The following is a 27,200-nucleotide window of genomic DNA, read 5'->3' as shown; positions in this document are numbered from 1 at the left end:
TCACCTTTATTTATATAGCGCTTTTTTCAATGCCGATTTGTTCCAAAGCAGCTTCACAGTGTTAAACAGGAAAATAATGCAACAGAATTTGATTCGGCTGTACAGCCGCTCTGGAGAAAACGGAATGTCATCCAGCTCATTTCAATCATCATATAGTGTCAATGCGGGCGGATCAGTAATATAGTTGAATATTTAATGTCCCCAACTGAGCAAGCCAAAAGCCAAATGCGAACCAAAACTCCATCAGGTGACTTAATGGAGAAAAAAACCTTGGGAAAACCAGGCTCAGTTGCGGTGCCAGTTCTACTCTGGCCAACGAACAAACAGTGTATGATTATGATTCTGGCAACATTACAAATCAGAAGTCATATTAGATCGGAATATTCGAAAGATCGGTGTTATCACGCTGGAGATGGTTTTATTGAGGATGTTGTGTCGATGAGGCATTTATTAGAGTAGTAAATAGTAAATGTATCTAATTGATGTGTACCTAATATTAAAAAAAATATAACTAATTATTTAAAAAAATATAATATATGAATATATATATATATATATATATATAATGTGTATATATAATGTATGTATATATATTCTTCAAAATATTACAAATGCAATGAAAACACAGGTATCGCTAATCTATATCGCCAAGTACCAAAAATGTCACGAGTATCATACTCCTGCTGGCAAAAGTTGGTATATAGACTATTTGGATCAATATTTGATCATCAAGCAATATTTAGAAACATGCAGTTGTATTATTTTTCTGATTACTTTTTTTAGACTGTACAGTGAAAAGAATGCTTGGTAACAGGCCTATTATTTTTAAAATGTGAGAAACAACTGCCTATTACAAATTTATACACTGAAAAATATATTTTTTCAAATTTGCATTAGAATAACTTTCCCCGATTTAACTTATTGAGATAACTCACTTAATACAATACAACTTCACATTTAAACGTAACTTTTCAAGGCAGCATAAACACTTTAAGTTAAAAAAATTTTTTTGAAAGTATACAGAATGCAATTTGACTTTTTCATTTTAAGATTAAAATTACTAAATTTACTTTGCAATGTTACAAAATAAAAGGAACATCAAATTAACGTGTTATCAGGAAATAAAATAACAAATAATAATGAATAATATTTGAGAGGTAACCCATCTTATTCTAACCAAATACTAACAGTAATAAAGTAATTTTATATATAATTTAATAATATGAATAGAATAGATTTAATGCACCTTTGAACATCATGTAACAGAGAAACTGCGTTTTAACGGGAGCAACACCACGATCGCAGACACTGCATGTAGGCAACTCCGTCACGTGACACAACATTTATTTGTGTTAAAGCCCTTTTTCTCAGCGAATGTTACCAAACAAATGTTTGCGGCATTTTGAAGTATCAATATAGAATTTATGCTCTAAAGTTAAATGAAAAATGACTGTCAACACACAGAAATTTAATCAATAAATGCAATTTCCATCAGATATATCGGTAACCATTTTTGAAGTGCTAAACCTTTTTTTGGAAGAAAAAAAATCATGGGATCATGGGAACCTGGCTGGTGAAAACATTTATATATGTTACAAAAGATTTCTATTTCAAATCAATCCTGTTCTGTTGGCTTTCTATTCTACAAAAATATTAAGTAACTCAACTTTTCAACGTTGATAATAATAATAAATGTTTCTTGAGCACCAGATCAGTACCAAAATTCAGCAAGGATCATGTGACACTGAAGACTAGAGTAATGATGCTGACAAATTCAGCTTTGCCATCCCATCACAGGAATAAATTACATTTGAAAATACAAAAGTTATTAAAAATGTTATAACATTTCACAATATTGCTGTTTTTACTGTATGTTTCATCAAATAAATGCACCCTTGGTTAAAAAATTTACCAACCCCAAACTTTTGAACAGTAGTACACATTGTGGTTCAACAATTTATTTTTATTTTTATTAAACCTCAGGTTTATGTTTTAAAATATTTAAAACAACTAATCATGTAAATCATTTTTTTTCATGTAAAAAAAAATTAAAACTAAGAATAATATATAAATGAATAAATAATTTAAATTCTGCACAGTTTTCACTCAAATTATGTGATTTAATATAACATTTGTAATGAAAATCATTCCATTGAATTATAAAATAATGCAAAATAGAAGCATTCTCACTAGTGGTCTCAGTCTTTTGGAACCGACTCTTCTCATTCACACTCATTGTCTGTTTCTCTCTCTTTTTGCAGCCTCTAAAGGAAAACTACCTATTAAATGGATGGCGCCAGAGTCAATAAACTTCAGACGTTTTACCTCAGCCAGCGACGTGTGGATGTTTGGTAAGAGTGTGTGTGTGCTTTTACTGCTCTCAATTCCTCTAGTCAGAAACAGAAACTCAACATCCTGTGCATGTTCAGACATTGAAACAGCTCACAAAAACGGTGTCCATTAACATTATGCATTCAATGCCTTTGGGACATCTAAATTGTTTCGAAAATGTGTTTTGTGTGTATAAAGAGTGGCATAGAGCTTGAATTTTTCCATCCTGTGTGTGTCATGAAAGTTAAATAAATAGTGTAGATCGGGGAGTGACGCCACTTGTTTTATAGCAGATTAGCCGTCTTTAATTAGTGCTAAAGTTGGGTTTCATCTAAAGTGGAATATTGCGATTGTCTTCATGTGTATCTAGACTCACTTTATGTTTGTGTTTTAGGAGTGTGTATGTGGGAGATACTGATGTACGGAGTGAAGCCGTTTCAAGGCGTGAAGAATAACGACGTGATTGGTCGGATTGAGAACGGCGAGCGTCTGGCTATGCCGCCCAACTGCCCGCCGACCCTCTACAGCCTGATGACCAAGTGCTGGGCGTACGATCCCAGCAAACGACCACGATTCACAGAGCTCAAGGGCCAACTAAGGTCAGTCCACATAACTTTGAATTTTGCACAAATTCTGCTCCGTTCACTATGTGCTGCTTGAATATTATAGGTCATGGTTTTGAATTATGTGGTTGTTCACTTGTTCAGACTGGAGGCAAATCAGATTTTTTTTCTGAAATCAGATCTTTTCAGGTAGACTGTCCGCACTATTAATTGCAATTGATCAAATAAGTTTTGTGTCATTTATATAGATCAGTGGTCCAGACATAACCAACCAACCTTATCTGTATGGGTTGCTTTGGTAACGACGTAGGCGTTCATACATATATAACGAGTCTTTCAAAACCAATGCAGGAAAAATGGAGGTGCACCATCTCGCTTTCCAAAAAAGCACCTGTCGAGTCACGGTGCAGAACTCCTTCATTCAAAACTCCAAAATGGAGGAGACTGGTATATATGTATGAATACTTCAGGCATTTCCGTCACCGGTTTTGACGTTGTAGTGCGTTGTGTGTCGCTTAAAGCCTGGAACACACCCCAAGCCGACGGTCGGCCGTCGGGCAGTTTTCGTGCGTCGGCCAACTAAGTTTTCTCTGTGTGTTCCGCACCGTCGGCTGACGTTGGTCCTCGTCGGCTATTTTTCAGCCGATTCGACATATTGAATCGACGTCGCCGCTTGCCGGTCAGTCGGCCCATCTGATCGTTCTGATTGGCTGTTCTGCTAGCGAACCAGTGCACGAAAAAAAAAACTAACAGAAGTGACCGTCTGTGGTGAGCGAGATTATGAGGTGCTTTGTTTATATAGGGTATACAGGGTAGCTCTTCCGGTTTCTCGCTTTTGAATAACGAAAACAGACTACTGCCACCAGCTGGTACGGAAAGCTATTTAATCGTACGCAGGCGCAGATAGGACGTGCTTCTTGGCCGTCGGATGTCGAGCGTCTGCTTGGTGTGTCAGGGCAACTTTGGACCCAGACGCTGTCGACGTGAGCCAACTCTGCAGTCTGCTTTCGTCGCTACTAGTTGGTCAGCATCGGTTTGATGTATTCCTAGCTTAAGAATGATGCAGAAGACAATTTGAAATCAGATTTGAACAGCCAGTGTCCAGACTGAGACACATCTGTAAAAATCGGACTAGAATCGCATTTCAAACCATCTCCAAATGTGGTTTCAATCACAGTTTTAAATCACAAATTAAAATCAGATTTCATGTGTTGAAATCGATGTCTAGAATTTCAAAAACCCATCTGGATAAAATCTGTATATCAAGAAATCTGATTTTTGCTGGCAGTCTCTGTACATAGCCTTACATGACCACACAGTCTCATAACCACAGTAAATGGATCTGCCTGATAGCAGTAGATGGCGCTCTAATGCTCTAGTATAAATAACTGTATCACTACAGTGATGCAGAGATTTCTGGGTTAAAAATTCAGCCCAACATCCACCCATACTTTATTGAGTTCAATGAATAGGACTGAGGTTAGACCCGTAATGCATTTTATGTCAGAGCTGTGGTTTGCTTTAACACATTTAGCTGTGGTGCTCATGCAGGTTATCAAGTGCTCAGCTTGCTCTATATTATATAGAAACTGTACATTTACAGTGGCTGTTAGTGTTTCAAATATTTGTCCATGTCCACCATATTTTTGTTTTCTCAAATACAAGCTTTTTGTGATGTCAACACTAATATTTAAACACTAATGAATGGGGAGCAGGAATATATTTTCTTCATTTTACTCTTTCCTAGTTGCTGTTGTTACAATGGTTTATATTGTACTTTTTATTTATCACACATTTTATTATTATTTACTCATCACTATAGTAATTTATAATTAGTTTTGAATGAGCATTTCATCAGATTTAGCACTACAGTAGCACTCACTTTTTAGTAGCTCTCAAATTTTTCTTTTTTGAAAATTGGTTTTATATTTATATTTTTTATATTATTAGACTTTTTCACTAAAGCTGTTCAATTGAATTATTTTCTTTCGTTCTCTGTTTTATAATGTAATTTGTAGTTTAAGGTTTTATAAAATTCAAACAAAAGCATCTTCCCATGAACATATAGAGTACTACAAAAATAGTTTTGTTGAACTCAAACTTTTGAAAAGAAATGAATACTTTTATTCAGCATGTTAAGACATTTATAATGTTACAGAATATTTCTGTTTCAAATAAATGCTGTTGAACTTTCTATTTATCAAACCATCCTTGAAAAAAGTATCACTATTTTAACACCGAAAATAATAAGAAATGTTTCTTGAGCATCAGTATATTAGAATAATTTCTAAAGGATCATGTGACACTAAAAACTGGAGTAATGATGCTGAAAATTCCGCTTTACCGTCACAGGAATAAATTACATTTTAAACTATATCAAAACAAAAACAGTTCTTTTAAATTGAAATAATATTTTGCAATATTACTATTTTTACTGTATTTTTTAATCAAATAAGTAAATCCTTGATGAACAAAAGAGACTTATTTCCAAAACATTAATATGTCTTGCTGTGTAAACATTGAGAATTGCATTCTTGAGGAAGTTTAATCTTGTTAAGCCTTGACTCACCCTCTACGCGTCTATTACACTTCCTGTCTGGACCTGATTTCATAGAATAGCAACTATTGAAAGAAATCATCCTCTCCTTCTTTCTTTCTCACACATCCTTGAGTGTTTATCTCTCCCTTACCCTTTCAGGCATGCGCGCACACACACACACACACACACGCTCCCTGCATCTTTCATGATACAATAGTATTGAGTTCCCCAATGTCTGTTCTTGTCCACACATGCAGTCAGTTCCTGTAAACGCTAATAGAGAGGGGAAAACGACCTGTACTCTGACGGGCCATCAAACACTCGATTCCTCAGTAATCTGAGGAATCTTGTCTGCCTTCAGCAAAAACATCCACGTTTTCTATTTGATATAAAACAGATTTGACAGCATGAGATGTTTCCAAAATCTCAAGTTATACACAAATGCCCCAGATATCCAAATTGAGACGGATATGTCATGTTGCATCTTGAGTTTCCAAATGTATTCCTTGTTAGGTATCTTGGATGGAGTGAAATTCTTAATGCGTTTTGGAAAAAAACAGTTCCCTCTCTCTACCCTCGTTAATTTTGTTGTACATTAAATTGTAGCACGTCTGTTTCTAGGAGACCCTGTAAATATTTGCACTGTTAATGCCATTTATAAAACCAAATTACAGCCATAACTGGTGCTGAAGGTATCAGAGTTGAGGTTTAGTCAATATCCTGTTGTGTTTGATAAGGAAATTAGCCACTATATTCTTGAGATCTGTTGGTGGATTTATGGTCTTTAGACTGTAATCTCAAGGTCGATGTTAATGGGCTTTGTTTAAAAGCGTCACGTTTATGATTGTTAAACAGCCGTTTTAATAGAACATAAATAACGTTTATGTACATTACACAAAATTATCTCTTAATGTTATTCCTTCAGTGCATACTGAGATGAAGTGAGGATTATGAAATGGAATAAAGTCACATGGGTTTGACACACAGGATGCTCAAACACTTTCCTCAGAAGGCTTTGTCAGGGATTGCAGAAAGAAGGTCTAGTCCAAACAGTTTGAGGAATGAATCATTGTTTGTTTTCGCACTCAATAGTTTGAATCAAAGCATTGTAGAAGTACTGTAGTTTGCGTGTCTGAGCTACTATGTATGTTGAGATGTTTGGTACTTGATTCTGGACTGTGTAACATGAACTGAATTAACCAGGTGTGAACGTGGTCACTTTCTTTTAACAGAGTGGTCCTCTGAGGAACATAATAGCGCTGTAAAGTTCAGCATTAGACTTGAGAAATGAAGGTTTGATGTAGCAGACAGTCTGTTATTCACAGGCAGACAGAGGATGATGGACTGATATGGTTTGGGTGAGACTGCTGGCTGGGACTCAGTGGTTATTCCATAGATTCTGTATGTGGCCTTTGAGATGCTGCAGAGATTTTCTACCTTTTTTTCCTTAAGATTGCATTTATACATTAAAAGCTGTTAAACAGAAACTCATGACAATTTAGTTTTGTTAAAAATTTGTATTAATGTTTTTTTTTTTAATGTTTTTTGACAGACTTTATTATTATTTTACCTATTTTGTTGAGAAACATTTTTAATCCATGTTATGCCCTACATAACAAAATTTGATTTTAACTTTTTTTTTTAAACAATTTCTTTTTTAATTTAGATGTTTTTAATCATAATAAATGTAAAAAAATTTAGTAAGATAATATTTTTAATCAAGAGTTTTTTTTAAATATATATATATTGCAATATTTCAGTGTCGTTAAGTTTTTTTGTTTTGTTTTTTTCGATTAAGGGCTGTCAACCCCAAGCCTTAAGATTTTTTTTTATTACCATTTTTGTTAAGAAATCTTTTTAAGATTTCTGAGGCCAGATTTTGCTTTTAATTGTAGTATTTATAGAAGGAATAGTTTACCCAAAAATGAAAATTCTGTCATTTTAATCATGCCGTTCCAAACCCGTAAGACTTTTGTTCATTTTCGGAACACAAATGAAGATATTTTTTATGAAATCTGAGAGCTTTCTGTCCCTCCATTGACAGCTACGCGACTGACACTTTGAAGCTTCAAAAAGTTCATAAAGAGATCGTAAAGCGAATCCATATGAACTGAGCAGTTTAGTCCAAATTTGAAGAAACTCTAACGCTTTATATGAACAATAGATTAAATTTAGGCTTGTATTCACATATAAATATTGAACAGAAGCTCAACCGAACTGGCTCTACGCGCTTGAAAACAAACCTCATTGGTTCTTGCAGAAGCTCAAACGTGTTGCGTAAGACACAAGAATGAACACGAGAGAACGTTTGTTGTCGCACATCAAGCGAACATGCTTGAGCTTCTGTTGGTTTACCACAACTAATGTGTGAGTTGATGAATGTTTATATGTGAATAAAAGCCTAAATTCAATCTGTTCATCAAATAAAGCCATCATTTCTCTTCAGAAAATGTGGACTAAACTACTCAATTCATATGGATTAGTTTGAACTTTTTGAAGCGCTAAAGTCAGTTGTGTAGCTGTCAATGGAGGGACCGAAATCTCTCAGATTTCATCAAAAAGATCTCCATTTGTGTTCCGAAGATGAACGAAAGTCTTGCTGGTTTGGAACGAAATGAGGGTGAGTAATTAATGAAAGAATTTTCATTTTTGTGCAAACTATTTTTTTATTTTAAGTTTTAAGAACTTTTTTTAAAATTAATATTTATGTTTTTTAAATAAACAATTGTTAAGAAACCTTTTTTATCCTAAACTTATCATACCTTTTAATCTGTTTTATTAGATTCAGCTACAGTCATGGCTGTGTATAATGGTCTGGGTGTGGGGAAGCTCAGCAGGTCTGGATTGATTACAACAGGTGTCCCTTCTGTTTATCCTGCATCTCTCTCTCTCTCTCTCTCTCTCTCTCTCTCTCTCTCTCTCTCTCTATCTATCTCTCTCCCCCCCTCTCTCCCTCTCTCTGTCCATCCACTCATGGTCTCTGAGATAATAGAGTTTCCAGAAATAGTCCCTCTCTCAGCCAGCTTGCATTCTCTCACCAGTAAGACTTACATGCTCCATTCTTTCGCACCTCTTGCGTTTCTGTAGCCTCCTCTGAGCGCAAGACTTCACTGACGACAGGTACGAGCTTCACATAACGATACTATAAAGACTGTGTGGTGAGTTTTAAGGTCATTACTAACATTTCCATTCTTGTAAGGTTTTTTTTTTTTAATCACTAAAGACATTTCTGTAGATGTACTGGAGCGTAAGCAGACCCCACCCTGAAACTACACTACAGTTTGTGGTTTGGGTTGGCAAAATATTAAAAGATGTTCTGTTTAAAAGAAGTCTCTTATGCTAACCATGCGAGCTTTTATTAGATTTACAATACAGTAAAAACAATACTATTGTGTACTATTACATAGTCCTATTACAATTTTGAATACATTTTAAAATAATTTATTCCTGTGATGGCAAAGCTGAATTTTTAGCAGCCATTACTCCAGTCGTTAGTGTCACATGATCCTTCAAAAAGAATCTGCTTTCATCCATATCATGTCTAACAAATGTTCTGCTTTAATTTGAAGATTTAAGATTTTATTTCTTCTTATAATCAGTTGAAAACAGCTGCTTAACATTTTTGTGGAAAATGTCACTTTTTTTCCCAGTCAATTTGTATCTTTGCTGAATTAATTAAAATGGTCTTTAACAGATAAAATGGTGCTGCCCCCATATGCACCAATGCAATAAATAATGCATGAAGAGTGGTTGTTAACGTTTTTGTATTAGTGTCTCTTTATTTTCACACAGCAGTCTAAAATGAGAAATGTTGATGGAATGTTTTAACAACATGCTGGCATCTTCTTATTCCGGCTGTTTGACGTTACTTACAGCTTGTCATGACGTATTTGATTGTGAAATAGTGTCTTCGTAGCTTTATTTTCCCATGATAGTCAACCGTGTGTGGGTTGGGTTCTTACACTGACTCGTCTGTGATGATAGAGTGACTCCACCTTTCTATCAATTGCATAAAGTTGGAAATGTCTTCCTCTTGAACTCATTTATAGGAATGAAAGCAAACTTTGAGGGGGAATCATCCTACATTCACATTTGTACTAAAGAGCTTTATTACTTTTTTGCTCTGCAAGAGTGTTCTCAAACTCGAGGATCCATATAAAGACTTGTATCATAAAGACTTGTAGTTTTAGAAGAAGGATGTTGTTTGATAGTGTTATCCACCGGTGTTTGTGCAGTACAATCCTCGCGGATGAGAAGGCTCAGCAGGAGGAGCGCAGCCGAATGGAGATGAGGAGACAAGTCCCCGTATCGTGGGACTCAGGAGGTCCGGACGAGGCGCCACCAAAAGTAAGTAACTGCGCTGGGCTATTTCTTATGTTAAAAAGGCTAACTACCAATGTCCTAATCAATGTGTAACTGACTAAGAATGCAAAAAGAACATTTAAAAAAAAAATTCCCGGGATTGTTCATGTGTTTTTCACGTTTTTACATTTATGGCAGCCTGAGTTCATCTGGAACAGCAGATTTATTACCAAGGTTAACAGCGTGTCACCATTTGTCACCCTAGCACATGGTGGCTTGTTAGGAGTAGTAGTATGTATGCGTGTTTGTTTTAAAGTGAACCAGGTTGTATTTTTTGTGAAAATTGGAGAGAAGGAAAGGACTAGAAAAATTTGTTTTGCTTGCATGTGCTTACAATATTGTTTGTACATTTTTATTTAGCAGCAAACAAGTGTTAAACAAGAGAGTCTATGTATCATTAAAACATTTCTATAGGACAAGATGCATTTTTTTCTGTGTATCAAAGAAAAATACTATATTAAGTATATTAACTGCGGTGATTGATTCATTATTGTGTGTGTTTATAGTTAGCCAGCAATTTTCCAGACATTCCCTTTGTCTGTAATCTCAGCTCTCCAATGACAGGGCACGTCTTCTGTCATGTAACATCATTTTGGATACAGCACCATTCTAGTTTCTCATTTGTTATGGTTACATACAGTGGGGTCTGAACATTTGAGATCATCAGTGGAAATGCTTCCATTTTGTATTTGCCTAATTTAAAACCAATTATATCATTAGCATAGCAATCTGGTTTATTTGCTTATTTAATTAGTGTCCTAGAAATAGTGCAGATTTTAAATCTTTAAATATTTATGTGTAAATATTTGTGATTTTGAATCACAGATATTCAATGTGGTCTCAGGCTTTTGGACCCCACTGTGTAGTACATATTCTACCCATATGCAAAAATGCTTCTTCCCATGTGGTTCTGTCTTCACTTCTCTTCATCTTTCTGAACAAGCTTAATATGAAAATAAATATGATTAGACGTGTCATGATCTTTCCATATGTCTGGTTCTAAAGACAGACTACAAAAGACAAATTGTATCTCCATTTTATCATCTGAAGAATATAAAGAAGTCAATCACCCATTGGTTGATCAATAAACAATCAAAAATTCATTATGATGAAAATCAACTTTGAATTTCAGTCCATGTGTGCCAGCTTTGAGTTCTGTATATGCTGGTTTGCTCCTCAAAATTAAGTAAATTAATTTTAGAAAAATGCATTTAAAATGTGCCATCTTTTCTGGAAAAACGGGTCAAACATTGATGACCCAGTGAGAATTATGAAATTAATACTTTTATTCAGCAAGGATTCATTCAAACTGACCAAAAGTGTCATTTAAAACATTTATAATGTTTCACACCATTTCTATTTAAAATTTAAAAAAAATTTACTTTCCATTTGTTAAATCCTGAGTGTATCACGGTTTCCTCAAAAGTATTAAGCAGCACAACTGTTTTAACACTGAAAATAATGTTTTGAGCACCAAATCAGCATATTAGAATGATTTCTGAAGGATCATGTGACACTGAAGACTGCAACGATTACTGAAAATTAATACCTACTCCAAACTTTTGAACGGTAGTGTGTGTCAGTACACTTGAAGTTTTTGATTGATATTGTTAGTCTGTCTGCTTTTTGACAGGGTTTTAAATCCTTCCCTGTCCTGTGCTGCTCACATTATAGTGATTGATGGGCCAGGCTGATCTTTCCAGTCGCTCTGTGTGTGGCTTAAAGCACTTCATACTCTTACTTTCAAACCCCCTTGCTCCCTGTCAGACCTGTCAATCATCCTGTCCAGGTGCTGATGTCTGTTTTTGTGTTGACTGGTCACACCTGCCGCTGTGCTAATGACCAGAGTTAATCTGCTTTCATCCATATCATGTCTCACAAAATTTCTGCTTTTGTCATCCTTTCTGTTTATGCCCTGTTTCCTTGTGTTGGTTAGCTCATCTTTCATTGTGTGTGTGTGTGTGTGTGTGTGTGTAGCCCTCCCGCAGACGCCCCCTCCAGCACAGCTTCAGTATGGACTGTCTGTCTGCTTCTGCCTCTGCTGCTTCTCATCCTCCACAGCAACCCTTCGGTTCCCAGATCTCCCTTTGCTTCCGCCAGCCCGAGTCGTCTGCCTCTCCTTTGGGTCCATGTGACAAACCCATCATTAACCGATCACTACACATGCAGCAAACGCTACAGCAAAACAGTCACACTCAGTGCCATGCTAATACACAACAGCTTAGCGTACATCCCCAGCCATTCCCGCAAACTCAGACCTCGCTTCTGCTTCAGCCGTTACCGCTGCACTGCTCCCTGCTGTTTCCCCAGGGGCCAAGGAGGAGACCCTCTGTCCCCCCCAGTGCCACTCAGCCTGCTTTCTTCGACCCCTACTATCCCTCCATGCAACAGCTGAGCCTGACCCACGTGCCCTACAGATTCTCACAGGCAGGTGTGCTAGGACTGTTAGCAGGGTGTCCCAGGAGTTTTACTGTAACTTCTTAATTAGCACAGGTGCTTTTTATAGGTGCATGCCAATTTAGCTGCAGATTAGATGTTATAGTGGTAAAAAGCAGTAAAGGGTTTAGTGCATTAGAGTCAGCAGTGTTGACTGCAATATATAACTGTATATAATCAGTCTAGAATCAAGCTACATTGGGTTTTTGCGTAGTCAAGCAGAAGTCTTCATCTGATGACCAAGTAAATATGATTATGTGTAATAAGAGTGCAACAGTGCCGCCCACTTTTTCCCCTTTCCCTTTCATTTTGAACCAAACAAACCAGCTATGAGGTTAGTTGCAAAATATGCATATTATAATAAATAAATGGTGGTTTTAACAAAAGCATATTGCATTGATTAACAACGTCAAAGCTCACAGTATGCCTGCCTTTAAAGGTTTATAGGTTATTGTTAAAAATGTGTTTTTAACTCGCATAACCTGACTGTTGCACTCTATGAATATATATGAAGGATTAAATGCACATTGCGTGTCACCTCTGTCTTTTCAGAGGATGTTTATGATGCAGATTCTGGTTAACGTTTAAAAGTGCACATACAATAAGCGCGTTTAGTGAGTCGACTGCTTGACTCTCAGTAACTAGCAACTTTTAGGCTTCAACATAGCTGTTATTATAGAGCCGCTTATTTGTGTTGTATTACTATTAGAAGTTGTAGACTAAAAACAAGTAAAAAAAAATGCTAGCTTCAGATAATCTTCCAGATAAAACTGTGGAAAACTGCATGTTTCCTCTTCAATGCATGTAAACTAAACCGTGTGCCAGACCTGATGTTTAACAATTGTATTAAAATTAAGGATTAACCTGCCATAGGCGTGTGGTTGTGTGAATCTCAAATTTAATATTTGGCTTTATTTTCATGAATGCATACAAAACCGTAAACCCTGTTTCCACCGTGTCCGCATCCCCAAAACACGGTTCTTAAAAGAAAATTGATTCTTAAAGCAGATTGATAATAAACATATTTTTTGGTTTTGTTTTGCTTTGCTTTATAGACAATAAATCCCATCTCTCTCGTGACAGTGTTCATGTGCCCATTTTAACCCTTTTATGTCCATTTAAGTGTATGTTACTGTGTTGTCACCCCTTTTTCTCCTTTTGTTTCCTCCTTTGCTCGTCTGGAGCTGTGGTCAGTCGACTCTCTCTATGAACGGATTTGTAAGGTAGATCAGTCCGTCCCCTTTTTTCCCCACCCGCAGCTGAACTCAAAGTATCCCAGCCAATTGGATGAGGACCGCCTCCTGTCAAACAGCATTCATTCTTCAATCCATTCTTTCTAATATATTATACCTGCCTGGTCCTTCTCCCATGTATTGTATAACTACAATAACATAACACATGCAGCATTGTGTTAACGTTTAACTAACTGCTTGCGTTTTATGTTCGACTGTTTTCATTTTTTCCCTTCAACAGCCTGAAATCTTCATCCACACAAAATGCACAAGAATTGTGTGTGCGTCTGGTGGACTGATTTTAACAGCATCTCTTAACCTTAACCTGACTGGTCAAAATGTGCTAGTACATTGACATAAAGTTGTGTGTGTGTGTGTGTGATTACAGCCCAGTCGACCTGGTTATCCAAGTCCACGTTCCAGTGAAGGGTTCTACCCTAGTCCTCAGCACATTGGCCAGCACAATCATTACCAGGTACAAAACTTGTATTAGTCTAATACCAATGGGTAAATTGAATTACAGGTGGTTAGTGTATCAAACGCAGGTTTTTAGAGATTAAATACTGCATTGTGCAACTGTTTAAGAATTAACCCCTGAATTTTTATGAAGAATAAAAGTTTGCTTTATATTTGCTTTTGGCATGATTTAGATGGCAGGGCACTCTGGCCCACACGGCTTGCTTCCCGTGCCTGGCGGGATGTACCCTCCCCAGGCCGCAGGGACTGGACTTGATCACCACGACAGCTGGAACCATCGCAGAACTGCTCAGGATCACATGTGGAACCCCAGCATGGAGGTTAGAAGAGAACGAGAGAAAACTGCATGTTTTCTCAGTACTGAAATCTAAGCTCTGTTTCAAAACAGAATGAGCTGCCAACATAAACACCATTTTAGGCATCATTGAGACGCTCCAAATGTGAAGACAGTTTTAAACATTAACAACAAATGTTAAAGGCCTTTTAAGGTAAGAAATTTTGGCCAAAATCTAAGGTTGGACTGAGTGTCCTTCATGAATTAGGCAAATTGCATTGTGACATGTTATTTATACTGTAAATATATTTTAAGGACTGAAAGTTTATTGTTTGCGCTTATAAGAATATCAAGTAGTTAGTGTAGCAACATGATGCCTCATGCACTTCTCATAACATCTCAAATCAATCATTTTGAGGTTTTATTTAGGATTTAATTTTTTTTGTTTATTTATTATATATTATTAGTTGAGTTGTAACAATATATTGTCACAATATATCGCAATACAAAAATGCAACAATATGTATCGTGGATAGTGACAATCTGTATTTTGTATAGTTCACCCAAAATGAAAATTACTGTTTGAGGAAAAAAATTAAGTTTACAGAGATTTAGTGTCAGTACTACATTAAACTACTATATATAATGTTGAATATAATGTATAATAATGCAATGGGGGAATATTTATGGGTCCTGATAATGCCAAATTATGTTACCAGTAAAAAGTGGCCTACATTATTTGAAATATCTAGTCAGTGACAGAGTGCCAGCATATTCGTCTAAAATAATTCTGTATTTTCAGCTTCAGAATCGTGGATATTTTTATTCTGGTGTCACTATTGTCCTGTGCTTTGGGTTAACAGCACCAAGTCCAAGCCTATTCATTTCCACCCCCAATGTAATACCAAATTTAGCTTTTTAATCAACAGTAATTTTTTTGTTAACCTTATACCATATGTCTTGGAGTATCGCAATAATATCATATCATGAGTTCAGTATCGTAATATGTATCGAATCGCGACATGAGGGTACTGTTACACCCCAAATTATTATTATTAGTTGTAGTATTATCAGCAAAATTTTGCAGGCAAAAAAGTTCCCTTGTCAGTCACAGAGCGATGTACAATATGAAACACAGCTCACACAGAAGGCACTTTCAAACCAAGGAGCTTTCTGTTGGCCAACGAAACTTGAAATCTTACATGAAACTCATAATCGCACAGATTCCTATTAAAACGATTGGAATTTTTTCACGAAATATCGCCAAGCAGTGGTAAATGTGCTAAAGCAGCTATAGTAACAAGACTGCAGTGCCAGTTTGATTTCAGCTGTCATATATTTATTATCAGTTTTATCATCTTTGACTCTGTTTATGCCTGGTATTAAGATACGTTGTAGTCGATCGGATCAAAAGTAGACTAGGGAGACGCATACCTGTTTACACCTGGGGTCTGTTTTGTCCACTTTCAACCACTTCTGTCCTGAATTCTTCGGGAGACTGTTGTGTTTGATCGTACATATTCAACCACATGAACATCTACACTACGAAAGCAATCCGTTTCCGTTTTCGACTACAAACTTTTCGAAAGTGGACCAGCTCAAAACGTCTTAGTCCCGCCTGCATTTAAGCTTTGTCCGCTTGTGTTATGATCGACCAAAATGCATCTTAATACTAGGTGTAAACAGTGCCTTTATTAGCATTTGTTTATGAATTATGTGCTTTTCAGGATGGTGTGGCTCTGCGTGGAGGTCTGTCTCAGCTGATGGAGGAGCAGTTATTACTGCAGCAGCAGCAGATGGAGGATGATCAGCGCTGGTTGGAGCACGAGGAGAGACTACTGGTACTGATTCCGCTCACCTTCACCTCCTCCATCTCTTCCTCACATGTATCTGCATTCTCTAACCCTCTTATTCCCCTTTCCCTCTCCTCTGTCCCCCTGCTTAGCTGTATTATGGTCGTTAGTTTTCACTTCTTCCTAAAAACATGTTTGTGGTGAATCATTGTGATATTTATTTATAGCTGCAGCAATGGTATGATATTCCAAACAGTAATTTTCATGTTTGTTTGAGAACAAGTGTTTCCACCAATTGCGGTTTCCTGCTCTATTTATTTGTAAACGGGGTGATCCTCACAATTTCACAACCTTTGTTCGAGAATTTGCATTTTTGAAGAATTACAGAGAGAATATGAATAAGGAATGAATTAGAAGGTATTGCACCCTGGGGAGTGTGTTATTGTTGCAGCGATATGTGTGCATATGCATGTTTTTATCCGCGTAAGTTTGTCTGAGAATATTTGTGTGCGTTTGTGGTATGCCAAGTTTTGGCTTTCAGTCTCCGTCATTTGTATCTTCACTGTGTCATTATGTTCAGTCTGTCTCGCAGAAAAAACTCTCATAGCTTCCTGTACCAACTAAAAAGGGCATTCAGAGCCCCACCACAGCAAACAACATTCATTCTTCTGCTCAAACTATTACTTTTCCTCACAAACAACTTCTGTTGAAATGAAATGTCAGCTCTTTAAAGGAGAATAGTTCAGCCAAAACGTATTTGTTCATCGTCGTGTTTTTCTAAACACTTCAACTGTGTTTTGTCAGTGGAACACAAAAGGAGATATTTTGAAGAATCATGCTGCTCTTTTCCATGCAACCCCTCTTCAGTGTTGCAAGCTACAAAAATCTTTTGAAGTCAATTGTGTGATGAACAGGCCAACATTTTATATTCATCACCAATAATTTTCCACTCCGGTGACTGAATCATTGAGTCAGTAAGTTTGAGCTCAAGAACTGAATCGTTCCAATTTGTGAGCAAAGCACTCGGAATTAATCTGACTGATTCGGAACTAACAGAAGTAGTGTTTCTAAAATAACCGGATGAGTGGAATGGAAGATTATTAGTGAATAAATATTATAGTATATAGTGCATGATTTGTATGGACGCCTATTATAATGCTGTTTGGCAGCCATTGTGTGGAAAAGAGCTGTTTAAATTTGTCTTTTGTGTTCCACCATTAGCAAATAATGACATTTTTGATCCAAATAAAATCTAAATGACCTAAAATCCCCCCCAAATAATATTTTATTGTTACTACATAAGGGAAGTTAGTTTTAGAACATATCATTAAACACGTCTTTTTTTCATTCATTGACTCTTACAGCCAATGTGCAATCTTTTTTCAAAAAGCTTAGGATGGTTAAAAAGTATTTGCATGCCCATTTAAAGTTTTTTTTTGATGCTCTGAGTGGTTGAATGAGTTTTTGATCCCGGTCGTTTGATACAGGTGCAGTTTTCAGGAATTCCTCAGTAATGAAGGGTTTTGTTGGCACTGAGGCATGAGACGGGTAAACTCAACCTGACCTGCATCTGCTGAAAGTTAAATTACTGATCACAGGAAGTTTTCATCTCTTTGCAGATGTTATACGCAAATGTGCATGAGGAATAATTGGGAGGGGAAGAGAGGGAAAGAGAGAAAACACTGAGCTAGGGAATGAGAGAGAGGAGGAGAAGGAGAGCAGAAAAGGGCTTGGCTTCGTTGAGTTCAGGCTCGTCGGCAGTGAGTGAGTCAGTGTGTGCGTTTAATATGGCTCACATTCGGGAGACGAGTCACTCCACACACACACACTCTGACTTATCCCACTCACACACACGCACGCTTGCTTAATGGAGATCCACTCCGTGCTCTGCTCCATGCTTAAGAAACGCCAGAGAGAAACGCTCCCAGGAACAGACAGGAAGATGCAGGTCTTTAAATCCTGCTTCGGAAAACTGGTACAGTAAACTTGGAAAAATTAATGGGAAGATGAGGGTGCTGTTTCAGTAAAGCTTGATGTGTGCAGATTTTACTGTTTTTATTTCATCTTTAAGGTATATTGAACTGTCATGGACTTAGTTCTGTTGTCAAAGTGCTTGTTTGCTGTAAATGAGTCTGATTGGTTTATATTCAGTTGATTTATGGATGCTTTGTCGTTGTCATTTTAAGGAGTAGGAACAGATATTACGTTAAATTAGATGTGATATTCAGCATGAGACGGTGTCTTGTTTTGTCACTTGTTGCTATTTTTGCAGTTTTGCCCACAATGAAATCGCTGTGATCACACTTATAGTTGTATTTTAAGCATCAACTGTGTTCTGATTGGCTGTTACTGTGCCATGCAACAATGTCGTTTTCTTTGTGGACATGCAAATTACTTCTCGCTGGAATCTTGTGTCGCTCCAGGTCAGGACGTGGTGTGAAGTAGCACAATACATGTGACCGAAATGGATTTGTTGAACGAGGTGTCGAGTTTGACCTTCTTTCTTTCTCTTTCTGTGTGTGTGTGTGTGTGTGTGTGTGGCAGAAGCCTGATGGGAGAAGTTCCAGAGGCAGCATTGACCGTGATGATGGAAGCCTTCAGGGACCAGTGAGTTTCTTCATTTTCTTTCTTTTAGTTGAAATACACTACCGTTCGAAAGTTTGAAGTCAGTACGATGGGTTTTTAAAAAAAAAGAAATTAATAATTTTATTCAGCAAGGATGCATAAAATTCAACATTTTCGTTTTAACTTTTTATTCATCAAATCAGCATATTAGAATGATATCTGAAGAATCACGTGACACTGAAGACTGGAGTACGGAAAATGTATCTTTTCCATCGCAGGAATAAATAAAATTTTAAAATTGTGTTAAAATGGAAAACAATTATAATATTCTAGTACTTTGTAACTAATAATATTTCACATTGTTTTTATTGTATTCTTAATCAAATAAATGCAGCCTTGGTGAGCATAAGAGACCGTTTAAAAAAAAAATCTGAACCCAAATTTTGAATGGTAGTGTAAATCTTTATTAACATAATGAAATGTAATTTTATGCAAGTTCATTTAAGGTTAAAGGGACAGTTCATTAACCCATTAAACCAGTTTTTTTCCATGCATGAATAAAACATTTGAAATATTTTTCCATGCAACAGCAGTTCATAGTAGCCATGTCTCTCAAGCAAGAGTTAATCATCTGATCAGGTCATGTTAAATATAGTGGTGTTCCCACTCATGGACATCTGCAGTAAATTATTTTGTATGTGGGCGTCAACTCACACTCGCTGTGGGGGAATTCTGTACATGCATAGGAATTTCACTTAAATCGTTTTCAGTGGGAGACTGAAAGATTGTATGTGAAGATTATGTAACTCTATGATATACAACTGTGGGCAGTGCTGGGTAAGATTACTTACAAACTGTAGTCCGTTACTGATTCCAAATTGCATGACAAAAATTGTAGTTAGTAACGTAATCCATTACATTACACATTTTAGGTAATATAATCAGACTACTTTTAGATTACTTTTGACCTGTTGTAACATCACGTTGAATTGAATAGGATAATATTGTACCATATTGATATAAAAATAAAGAGAAAATATATATATATTCCATTCTTTATCAACAACATGAAGTGCATTAAAAATTACTTTACGTCAGGGCTTCCCAAACTGGTGTTCGTGAAGGAACTGCAGGAGGTTTGCGAGTTCTGTAAATCCAGTGGTCAAATGCTGTGTGGCCTCTCAATTTTCCATGTAACTATATCCACCTGACGAGTGGCTGGTCTGTGTGCAATTTTACAAAACTAGAAAAGTTTCTAAATGTATATGATATGCTTTTTTTTAGAAAGGAAATTTTAAAACATGAAAAAGAAGAATTGGGAGGATCAATAAATTATGAATGATTTACTGCCATTCAGTAAATATTTAATCAATAAAAAAGTAACTTGTAGTTTAAGTAATTAAAACGTAATATAATTTAAATAAAAATACTTAATTTTTGGAATCTGATTATGTAATCCAGATTACATGTAATCAGTTACAACCCAGCATTGACTGTGAGATTATGTGCACCTTTATATAGTTGGAAATAAAGGCAGTAAATGGAGCAAAAATCTGAGCACACTGAAAATTCTCTAAAATATAATTTCAAAATTTGTTTACAGTTTAAAAGATTTGAGACAAAGAATCATTTTTCTAGTCACTGATCAAGTCACTGATCTAAGAAAGCTTGTTTCCACCACAGAATAAAAAAGGTTTATCTCACAATTTTGACTTTTGCGAGTTTATAGAGATATTAAGTCAGAATTGTGGAAATGTTTCATTTGATTCATTTTGTGGCATTAATCATGCGACTCTTTGTTCAGACAGTCGGATATTATTGCTACCTTTGAAGCACAAGATGCTCTTTAGATCATTCTCAAATCATGATCATCAGGTTTGACACAAACTCGAGGTGTTCATGCAGCTTAAGAACTGTTAAAATGATAATATAATAATTGGTAATTAATTAATTAAATGACCTCCACTGATCTCAGCATATCATCTTTTTAGTTCATATGTATATATTTTGCCATAGTGTGTTTTTATAAGCTTTAATGGTTAGAAAAAGTCTATCATAGCTGGATATCTATCAACAACAGCAAAAATCAGTGGGATAAATGTGAGACCAAGGACAAGGGCCCTTTGTGAGGAAACATACAGCAGTGGACACTCAAGAAACCCAATCTGCTATGCCCTCCCACTTCTGATGTTAATACAGAACTACCACAGATGTTTACTGTTTTTGTTGTAATGAATGTGTTTCATGCATGTCATGATCTGGATCTAGAAGAGCAGAACTCCACAGCTGCTCTAGAGCTTGTTTGTCTGCTGCAGTGGTTTTGAATGTCTATCCCGTCACATTGGGCTGTCCTCTTTGATTCTCTGTGGTCTTGGCAGATGTGTGTGTGTGTATGTGTTGGCATGCCAGGCATTCAGGCTGCTCCCCACCCAGACCACAACAACACACATGGCACAGTCAGTCTTGGCTCCTGCATATTTTTAACTGTTGTAACTGTTTTTTGTTTGCAGACTGGAAACCAGCACATCTACCAACCTATAGGAAAAGCAGGTGAGTCACATATCAGTTCTGTTTCATGTAATATATAATTTTAAACTGCATTATTGTTAAAAAGTTTGAAGTCTGAAATAATTTTTTTAAATCTTTTTGATAAATCTTTTATGCTCACCAAGGCTGCATGTATTTGGTAAAAATGGTAATATTGTGTCAATATAATTATAATATTAAGGTATTATTATGTACATACATATTTTAATGTGTTCCTGTGATTGTGAAGCTGAATTTTCAGCAGTATTCAGTGTCACATGATCCTTCAGAAATCATTCTAATATGCTGATTAGGGTGCTTAAGAAACATTTCTTATCAATGAAAATAGATGGTTCTTTTTTCAGGATTGTTTTATGAATAGAATGTTCAGAAGAACAGCATTTATTTGAAATAGAAATCCGTAAATGTCTTTACTGTCACTTTTGATCTAAATAATGTGTCCTTGCTGAATAAAAGTACATTTTTACTCTAATGTACGTATAGTGTTTCTAAGTCCAGATGGTTTAGAAATGGCTATGGATTTGTATGAGAATGTAAATCTGCTCCACTTGAAAATGACTTCCACCGGATGTTGTTGCACTTGCATAAAAGAACAGATTGAGTAATTTGACTGACTGTTTCTTGTCCTCCTCAGAGCACGCAGCTCCTCCTAAAAAGCCTCCTCGTCCCGGAGCTCCCAGCCACCCAGCAGGAGTCTCTGGCCTCAACCCTACAGATAGCTACAATGAAGGCGTTAAGGTACTAGAACTAACACATGGAAAACTCATGAGCATTGTGCATGTGTAACATTATAGTAATCACTGCTTGCTGTTTTTAAACCGCAAAGTTTGAAATCCCACCAAACACACACTGGCAGGCTGGTAAGATTAGCATCTGTACTTACGGGTCTCCTTCAGGAGCAGCAAGCATGCCAACAGATGCCGTTTGCCAAGCCTCATTAAAATCATCCTCATTCCTGAAAACCCTTTTCACATACTCACGCACACAATTGCTCTGCGGGGTCTCTCATAAACAGATCCCTGCACACCAAGAGCCCTGGAGTTTCCATTCCAGTGCGTTTTCCTGAAGCTGTGGGTCAGCGTGCAGGGGGTCTCGCAAACAACAGCAGAAATGCAGTGAGGAATGGAAAATATCATTAGAAACAATGCATATATAATTGCAGTCTGCTTTGCCGTTTTATAGTTTTTAGGAGTTTTACCTGTGGGAGTGTTTGGTCAGTAGTTTGAGTGTTATTTTTGCAGTGTTGATTTTGTGTTGTATTTTCAATTTAAACAGCAAGTTTAATCATCCTGTATCTTTATAAAAAGCTAATAGGCTTTAGTTGTGTTACAATCATGATGTAGCCTACTTCTTTTTGCTAGTCGGAGGCATTTTCTAAGAGGAGCATTCTCATTATAGAAAGCATTTGATTGGACAAAAATGTGAAGTTAAGATGACTGAATTTTAAATGTCTATATTTGACACAAAACTGTCATTTTGATTTAAATATAAATGTAAGTTTAGTTGCATGGCTTCACAGCACTGAACTCTCTTAACATTTTCGTGTGGTTGGATTGAAATCTTTTTTTTACTTGCACACGGAATGATGCCGTAACTCCAAGCTGTTTTCTTTCTTTCGTTGCAGCATGTATATGTAAAGTTATATTTATTAATCTTTCTTTTTTTTCCTCTCTCTCTGCACCCTATTCTCTTGCTCTGTGCCTCTGCCCTTCCTCTGTTGCACTTGTTTTTGCACTGGTAGCCCTGGAGGGTAAGACCACCTGTAGACTCAGTGTTATGTTTCTGTCTGTGTTTATGCCCCATTTAACCAGTTACTATGTCATTACTCATCCATATAATTTCAAATCATAACTTGATTATCCACTAAACTGAATTACATCTGGCTGTATAGATCACTATGCATGTCCTTTGCTTTTTAAATAAGCTGTGATTTTTAATAATGTCTAATCTAGTCTAGTGGAGGCTTTTGATCTTTTTTTTGGGATGGGTGCAGTACATTTATTGAGACTACTTGGTTGTTTTAAATCTACAGTCAAATGTTTCCCTTATCTCTTTTATATTTAAGATGGAGGAACGCTTTTTTGTATTCATTCTTTTTGTCATATCATATTTTGTATTAAAAGCAAGGGTGCGTAGATGGATCCAATCAGCTCAATATAGTAGTTGGTGATTGGTCTCCAGTAGTTGCTTATGCTGCCATCTAGTGTCAATCATGAAATTAGTACCCTAACACATTCCATCATCACTTATGTCCAGTAACAAGAATTCAATAACACAACCTTCATCCAAAATCCTTTGTTTATGTACATAGAAACATTATATGTTCATGCTTGTAGTGAAATAACGCATCATTTTAAAACATGTTACTTTGTATTTAGATTCAGCCTCAGGAGATCAACCCACCCCCAACAGCTAACTTGGATCGGTCCAACGATAAGGTCTATGAAAATGTGACCGGGCTGGTGAAGGCCGTGATTGAGATGTCCAGTAAAATCCAGCCAGCTCCCCCTGAAGAATACGTGCCCATGGTGAAGGTATGAGACAAACTAGGAAATATACTAGATATGTATACTTTAGGGTTACGGAATATGTCATTTGTTATCCAGAGAGATTGTCCTAAAGCAGGAGTCTCCAACCTTTTCTTTTTTATTTGAGAGCAACTTTTTAAAAATGAAAGTGACTGAGAGCTGCTCATACTGTACAATACTTAAATGTCTTAAATAATGTATCATAACTCTCATATTAACAACTATCCAAACTGTTTTTGTAGGCCTATATGTGACCCTGGACCACAAAACCAGTCATAAGTCGCACGGGTATATTTGTGGCAATAGCCAACAATACATTGTATGGGTCAAAATTATAGATTTTTCTTTGATGCCAAAAATCATTAGGATATTAAGTAAAGATCAGGTTTCATGAATATATTTTGTAAATTTCCTACTGTAAATATATCAAAAATGTATTATTAGTAGTAATATGCATTGCTAAGGACTCAATTTGGACAACTTTAAAGGCGATTTTCTCAATATTTAGATTTTTTGGACCCTTGGATTCCAGATTTTCAAATAGTTGTATCTCGGCCAAATATTGTCCTAACAAACCATACATCAACGGAAAGCTTATTTATTCAGCTTTCAGATGATGATCTCAATTTCAAAAAATGTACCCTTATGACTGGTTTTGTGGTCCAGGGTCACATATATGTCACCCTTTAATGTCAGGGGGAAAAAAACAGAATCAGAGAATACAGTTCTTTGTGTAAAACAGTACTTTGCATATGAATACTGTAAAAACACATTAACTATAGTTGATTTTATAGTGCATCATAACTAGAGATGAAACGGTATGGATTGCAGTCAAGTGTCTCTCAACCAGTAACTAAAACTAGAACTAGTTTTTGGTCATTTATATAAAGTATATATTAATAAAATAAATTAATCAAATATAATTATTAGATAAAACAAAATTAAATTAAAAAGTGCTGCCTACAGACTGGGCCATCTGACCAATCAGACCAAAGTGGACTCTCAGAAAGGAGGGGTTTAGAGAGACCATGTCTACGTCCGAAATCGCATACTCTCTTGAGTAGGTACTTTTTTTGAATAAGTAATTACTTCACGACCGCTAAAAAAAGTATGTTCTATATAGCATGAATGTGTGTAGTTTGAATGTAATCCGGACAATCTACATTTGCCCCTATCATGTGACCAACCAGTGTCAGTTGCGTCACTTCACCTACATTCACAAATCCTCCCGTGGCCTCATGGGATAGTAAAGTGTCCATCGTATGCAAGCTTCAGAATCTCGCCGCAAGAAGTAGGTCATCCGGGTACTTTTTGCCTACTCTTTTATGAGTACTGTGAATTCGGACATACTTCTTTTGTCACATACTGTTTTTCGGTTTTATTGTAGAGAAGTATGCAATTTCAGATGCAGCCCAACTCCTTTATCGAACCGTTTCAGACACTGCGAGAAAAGAGGAGATGCTGCAGTGTTTTTGACCTTGGATGCATGTAAACCTATTGTAGGGGACCTCCAAAACAAAATCTGGAATTTTTAAAATGGCACAATTGGGGCACTTTAAACAAACATTTTAAATGTTGCCTTGGCAACTAACTGAAATAAGTTTAAACTGAAATACTAAAATATAAAAAAAATCAATTAAAGCTAAATCATAGGTGAAGATTATCAGTGAATAAAGACTTCATTTTCAGTCATTTTTTCCTGCAAAGCTGTCATATGACTTTAAAAAAACACTTTTATGTTGGTTTTATGGTGTTCTTTCTGGAGTTTGACTGCCTGTGGCCACTATAAACTGCCTTTGCATTCAGCATATGGGTTTAAAACGACATGACCGTTAAATGGAGAGTAAATAATGGCAGAATTTTAGTAGAATTTAATGGCTGAACTTGTATTAAACCATTATATCATTACATCACCATGAAATGTGTGTTTCAGGAAGTAGGATTGGCACTGAGAACACTGCTGGCCACTGTGGATGAGACGATACCCTTATTACCAGCTCACACGCACAGAGAGGTACACGCATTCATAAACTAACCCTAAATACTGTACCTACACTGATTCTCAATGTCCTTCCTGCCAGCTCGGCTAACTGTTACCCTCGTTCTTCCTCTTCAGATCGAAATGGCTCAGAAGCTTCTAAATTCAGACCTGGCTGAGCTGATAAATAAGATGAAGTTGGCCCAGCAGTACGTAATGACCAGCCTGCAGCAGGACTACAAGAAACAGATGCTAACAGCTGCGCATGCACTTGCCGTAGATGCCAAGAACCTGCTGGATGTGATTGACCAGGCCAGGCTGAAGATGTTGGGAAAGGCACGACCGCATTAGCCTCCGAAAAAGGACACTATGACGCACGTAACGCCCCGGGAAACACACCAGCACAGACTTGTACAGTAATGGAGTCTCATGGGCCCCCTTCACTACTCACTGACCCTCACGTTAAGCTGCACGGTAGATCATGGGTACCGTGAGGAGGGCTCTGGATTTATTTAACAGATAAGCTGGACCGGACCGGATCGGTCTCACGGCGACCGGATCTCTTCGAGATCATAGTGGGCTGGTGACTGGATGCTGAGAGGGTGATTTCTGAATCTGGGGGGGGGGCGCTTTGAGCTTTAAACGTCTCTGGAGGAAAAGAGACACTCTTACACTGTATCTAATATGTCTGTGTTTCATTGACAAGCCCGAGCTCCACAGCCAGACCACACAAATCTAGATTCCGCTCTAGTTCTGGTTGTAGAATCATAGAAGTTGAGCTGTTTCTAAGACTCTTTGCACAGTAGAACTCGAGTTGAGACTGGATTGGCAAAATCTGGTTTTTGATGAGTCTGGTTTTGCATTGCAGACTCTCACGCTTCTCCCTAGGACTGAGAGGGAGAGTGTTGTATATTTGGGCCTTGTGCCACCTAGAGGTAAAATAAAGCTATGACTGAATTAAAAAATAAGTGTTTGAGTCATCATGTTTCCTGGTTGACCCTGTGAAATCACTTTATGTGTGCAGTTTTCTTTCCTATATAGTGGGTCCCCCTCCTAACGGTCCCCCTGATAGTGCCAAATGGACCCCCTTTTCTCACCAGGGCCCTTAGAATTGTGTGTGTGTGTGTGTGTGTGTGTGTGTGTGTGTGTGTGTGTGTGTGTGTGTGTGTGTGTGTGTGTGTGTGTGTGTGTGTGTGTGTGTGTGTGTGTGTGTGTGTGTGTGTGTGTGTGTGTGTGTGTGTGTGTGTGTGTGTGTGTGTGTGTGTGTGTGTGTGTGTGTGTGTGTGTGTGTGTGTGTGTGTGTGTGTGTGTGTGTGTGTGTGTGTGTGTGTGTGTGTGTGTGTATTTATATATGTATATATGTAATGTATGTACTGTATGTGTGTACATGACCTGGTTCATGATCATGGCCCATGGGACATGTATTTAATGCAGATATTCTGCATGGCATTTCTGCCTGGATTTTGATGCTGCTCATGAATATACAGGCATTTTGCAAAATACATTTACATAAATCTTAATTATGTGCCCCACAGGAAAATGTATTCCATTTACTACATTTAGTCTAAAACCAGT

General features: G+C 36.9%; 1 protein-coding gene across 14 annotated transcripts in view; it reads left to right on the top strand.

The window, feature by feature from the left end:
* Positions 1-26,585, top strand: part of ptk2ab (protein tyrosine kinase 2ab) — an 88,944-nt gene extending 62,359 nt beyond the window's left edge. For 11 of the 14 annotated variants that reach the window (XM_079836986.1, XM_079836984.1, XM_079836974.1 and 8 more), the window contains 12 exons: positions 2,262-2,351; positions 2,726-2,930; positions 9,669-9,780; positions 13,852-13,938; positions 14,114-14,260; positions 15,942-16,055; positions 18,552-18,614; positions 21,083-21,122; positions 21,754-21,857; positions 23,498-23,653; positions 25,581-25,661; positions 25,764-26,585. In XM_079836986.1, the coding sequence (XP_079693112.1) occupies positions 2,262-2,351; positions 2,726-2,930; positions 9,669-9,780; positions 13,852-13,938; positions 14,114-14,260; positions 15,942-16,055; positions 18,552-18,614; positions 21,083-21,122; positions 21,754-21,857; positions 23,498-23,653; positions 25,581-25,661; positions 25,764-25,976 (1,412 nt within the window). In that variant the 3' untranslated portion in view covers positions 25,977-26,585. Of the gene's footprint in view, positions 1-2,261; positions 2,352-2,725; positions 2,931-8,461; positions 8,554-9,668; positions 9,781-11,772; positions 12,223-13,851; positions 13,939-14,113; positions 14,261-15,941; positions 16,056-18,551; positions 18,615-21,082; positions 21,123-21,753; positions 21,858-23,497; positions 23,654-25,580; positions 25,662-25,763 lie in introns of those variants that run through there. The other 3 variants (XM_079836973.1, XM_079836980.1, XM_079836978.1) reach the window with 2 other exon arrangements.
* The last annotated feature ends 615 nt before the right edge of the window (positions 26,586-27,200 follow it).

This window comes from Gobio gobio (assembly GCF_949357685.1).
Source record: "Gobio gobio genome assembly, chromosome: 15".
Classification (NCBI taxonomy): Eukaryota; Metazoa; Chordata; class Actinopteri; order Cypriniformes; family Gobionidae; genus Gobio; species Gobio gobio.
Note: the sequence above shows the minus strand (reverse complement) of the source record. Positions and strands in the feature narration are given on the sequence as shown.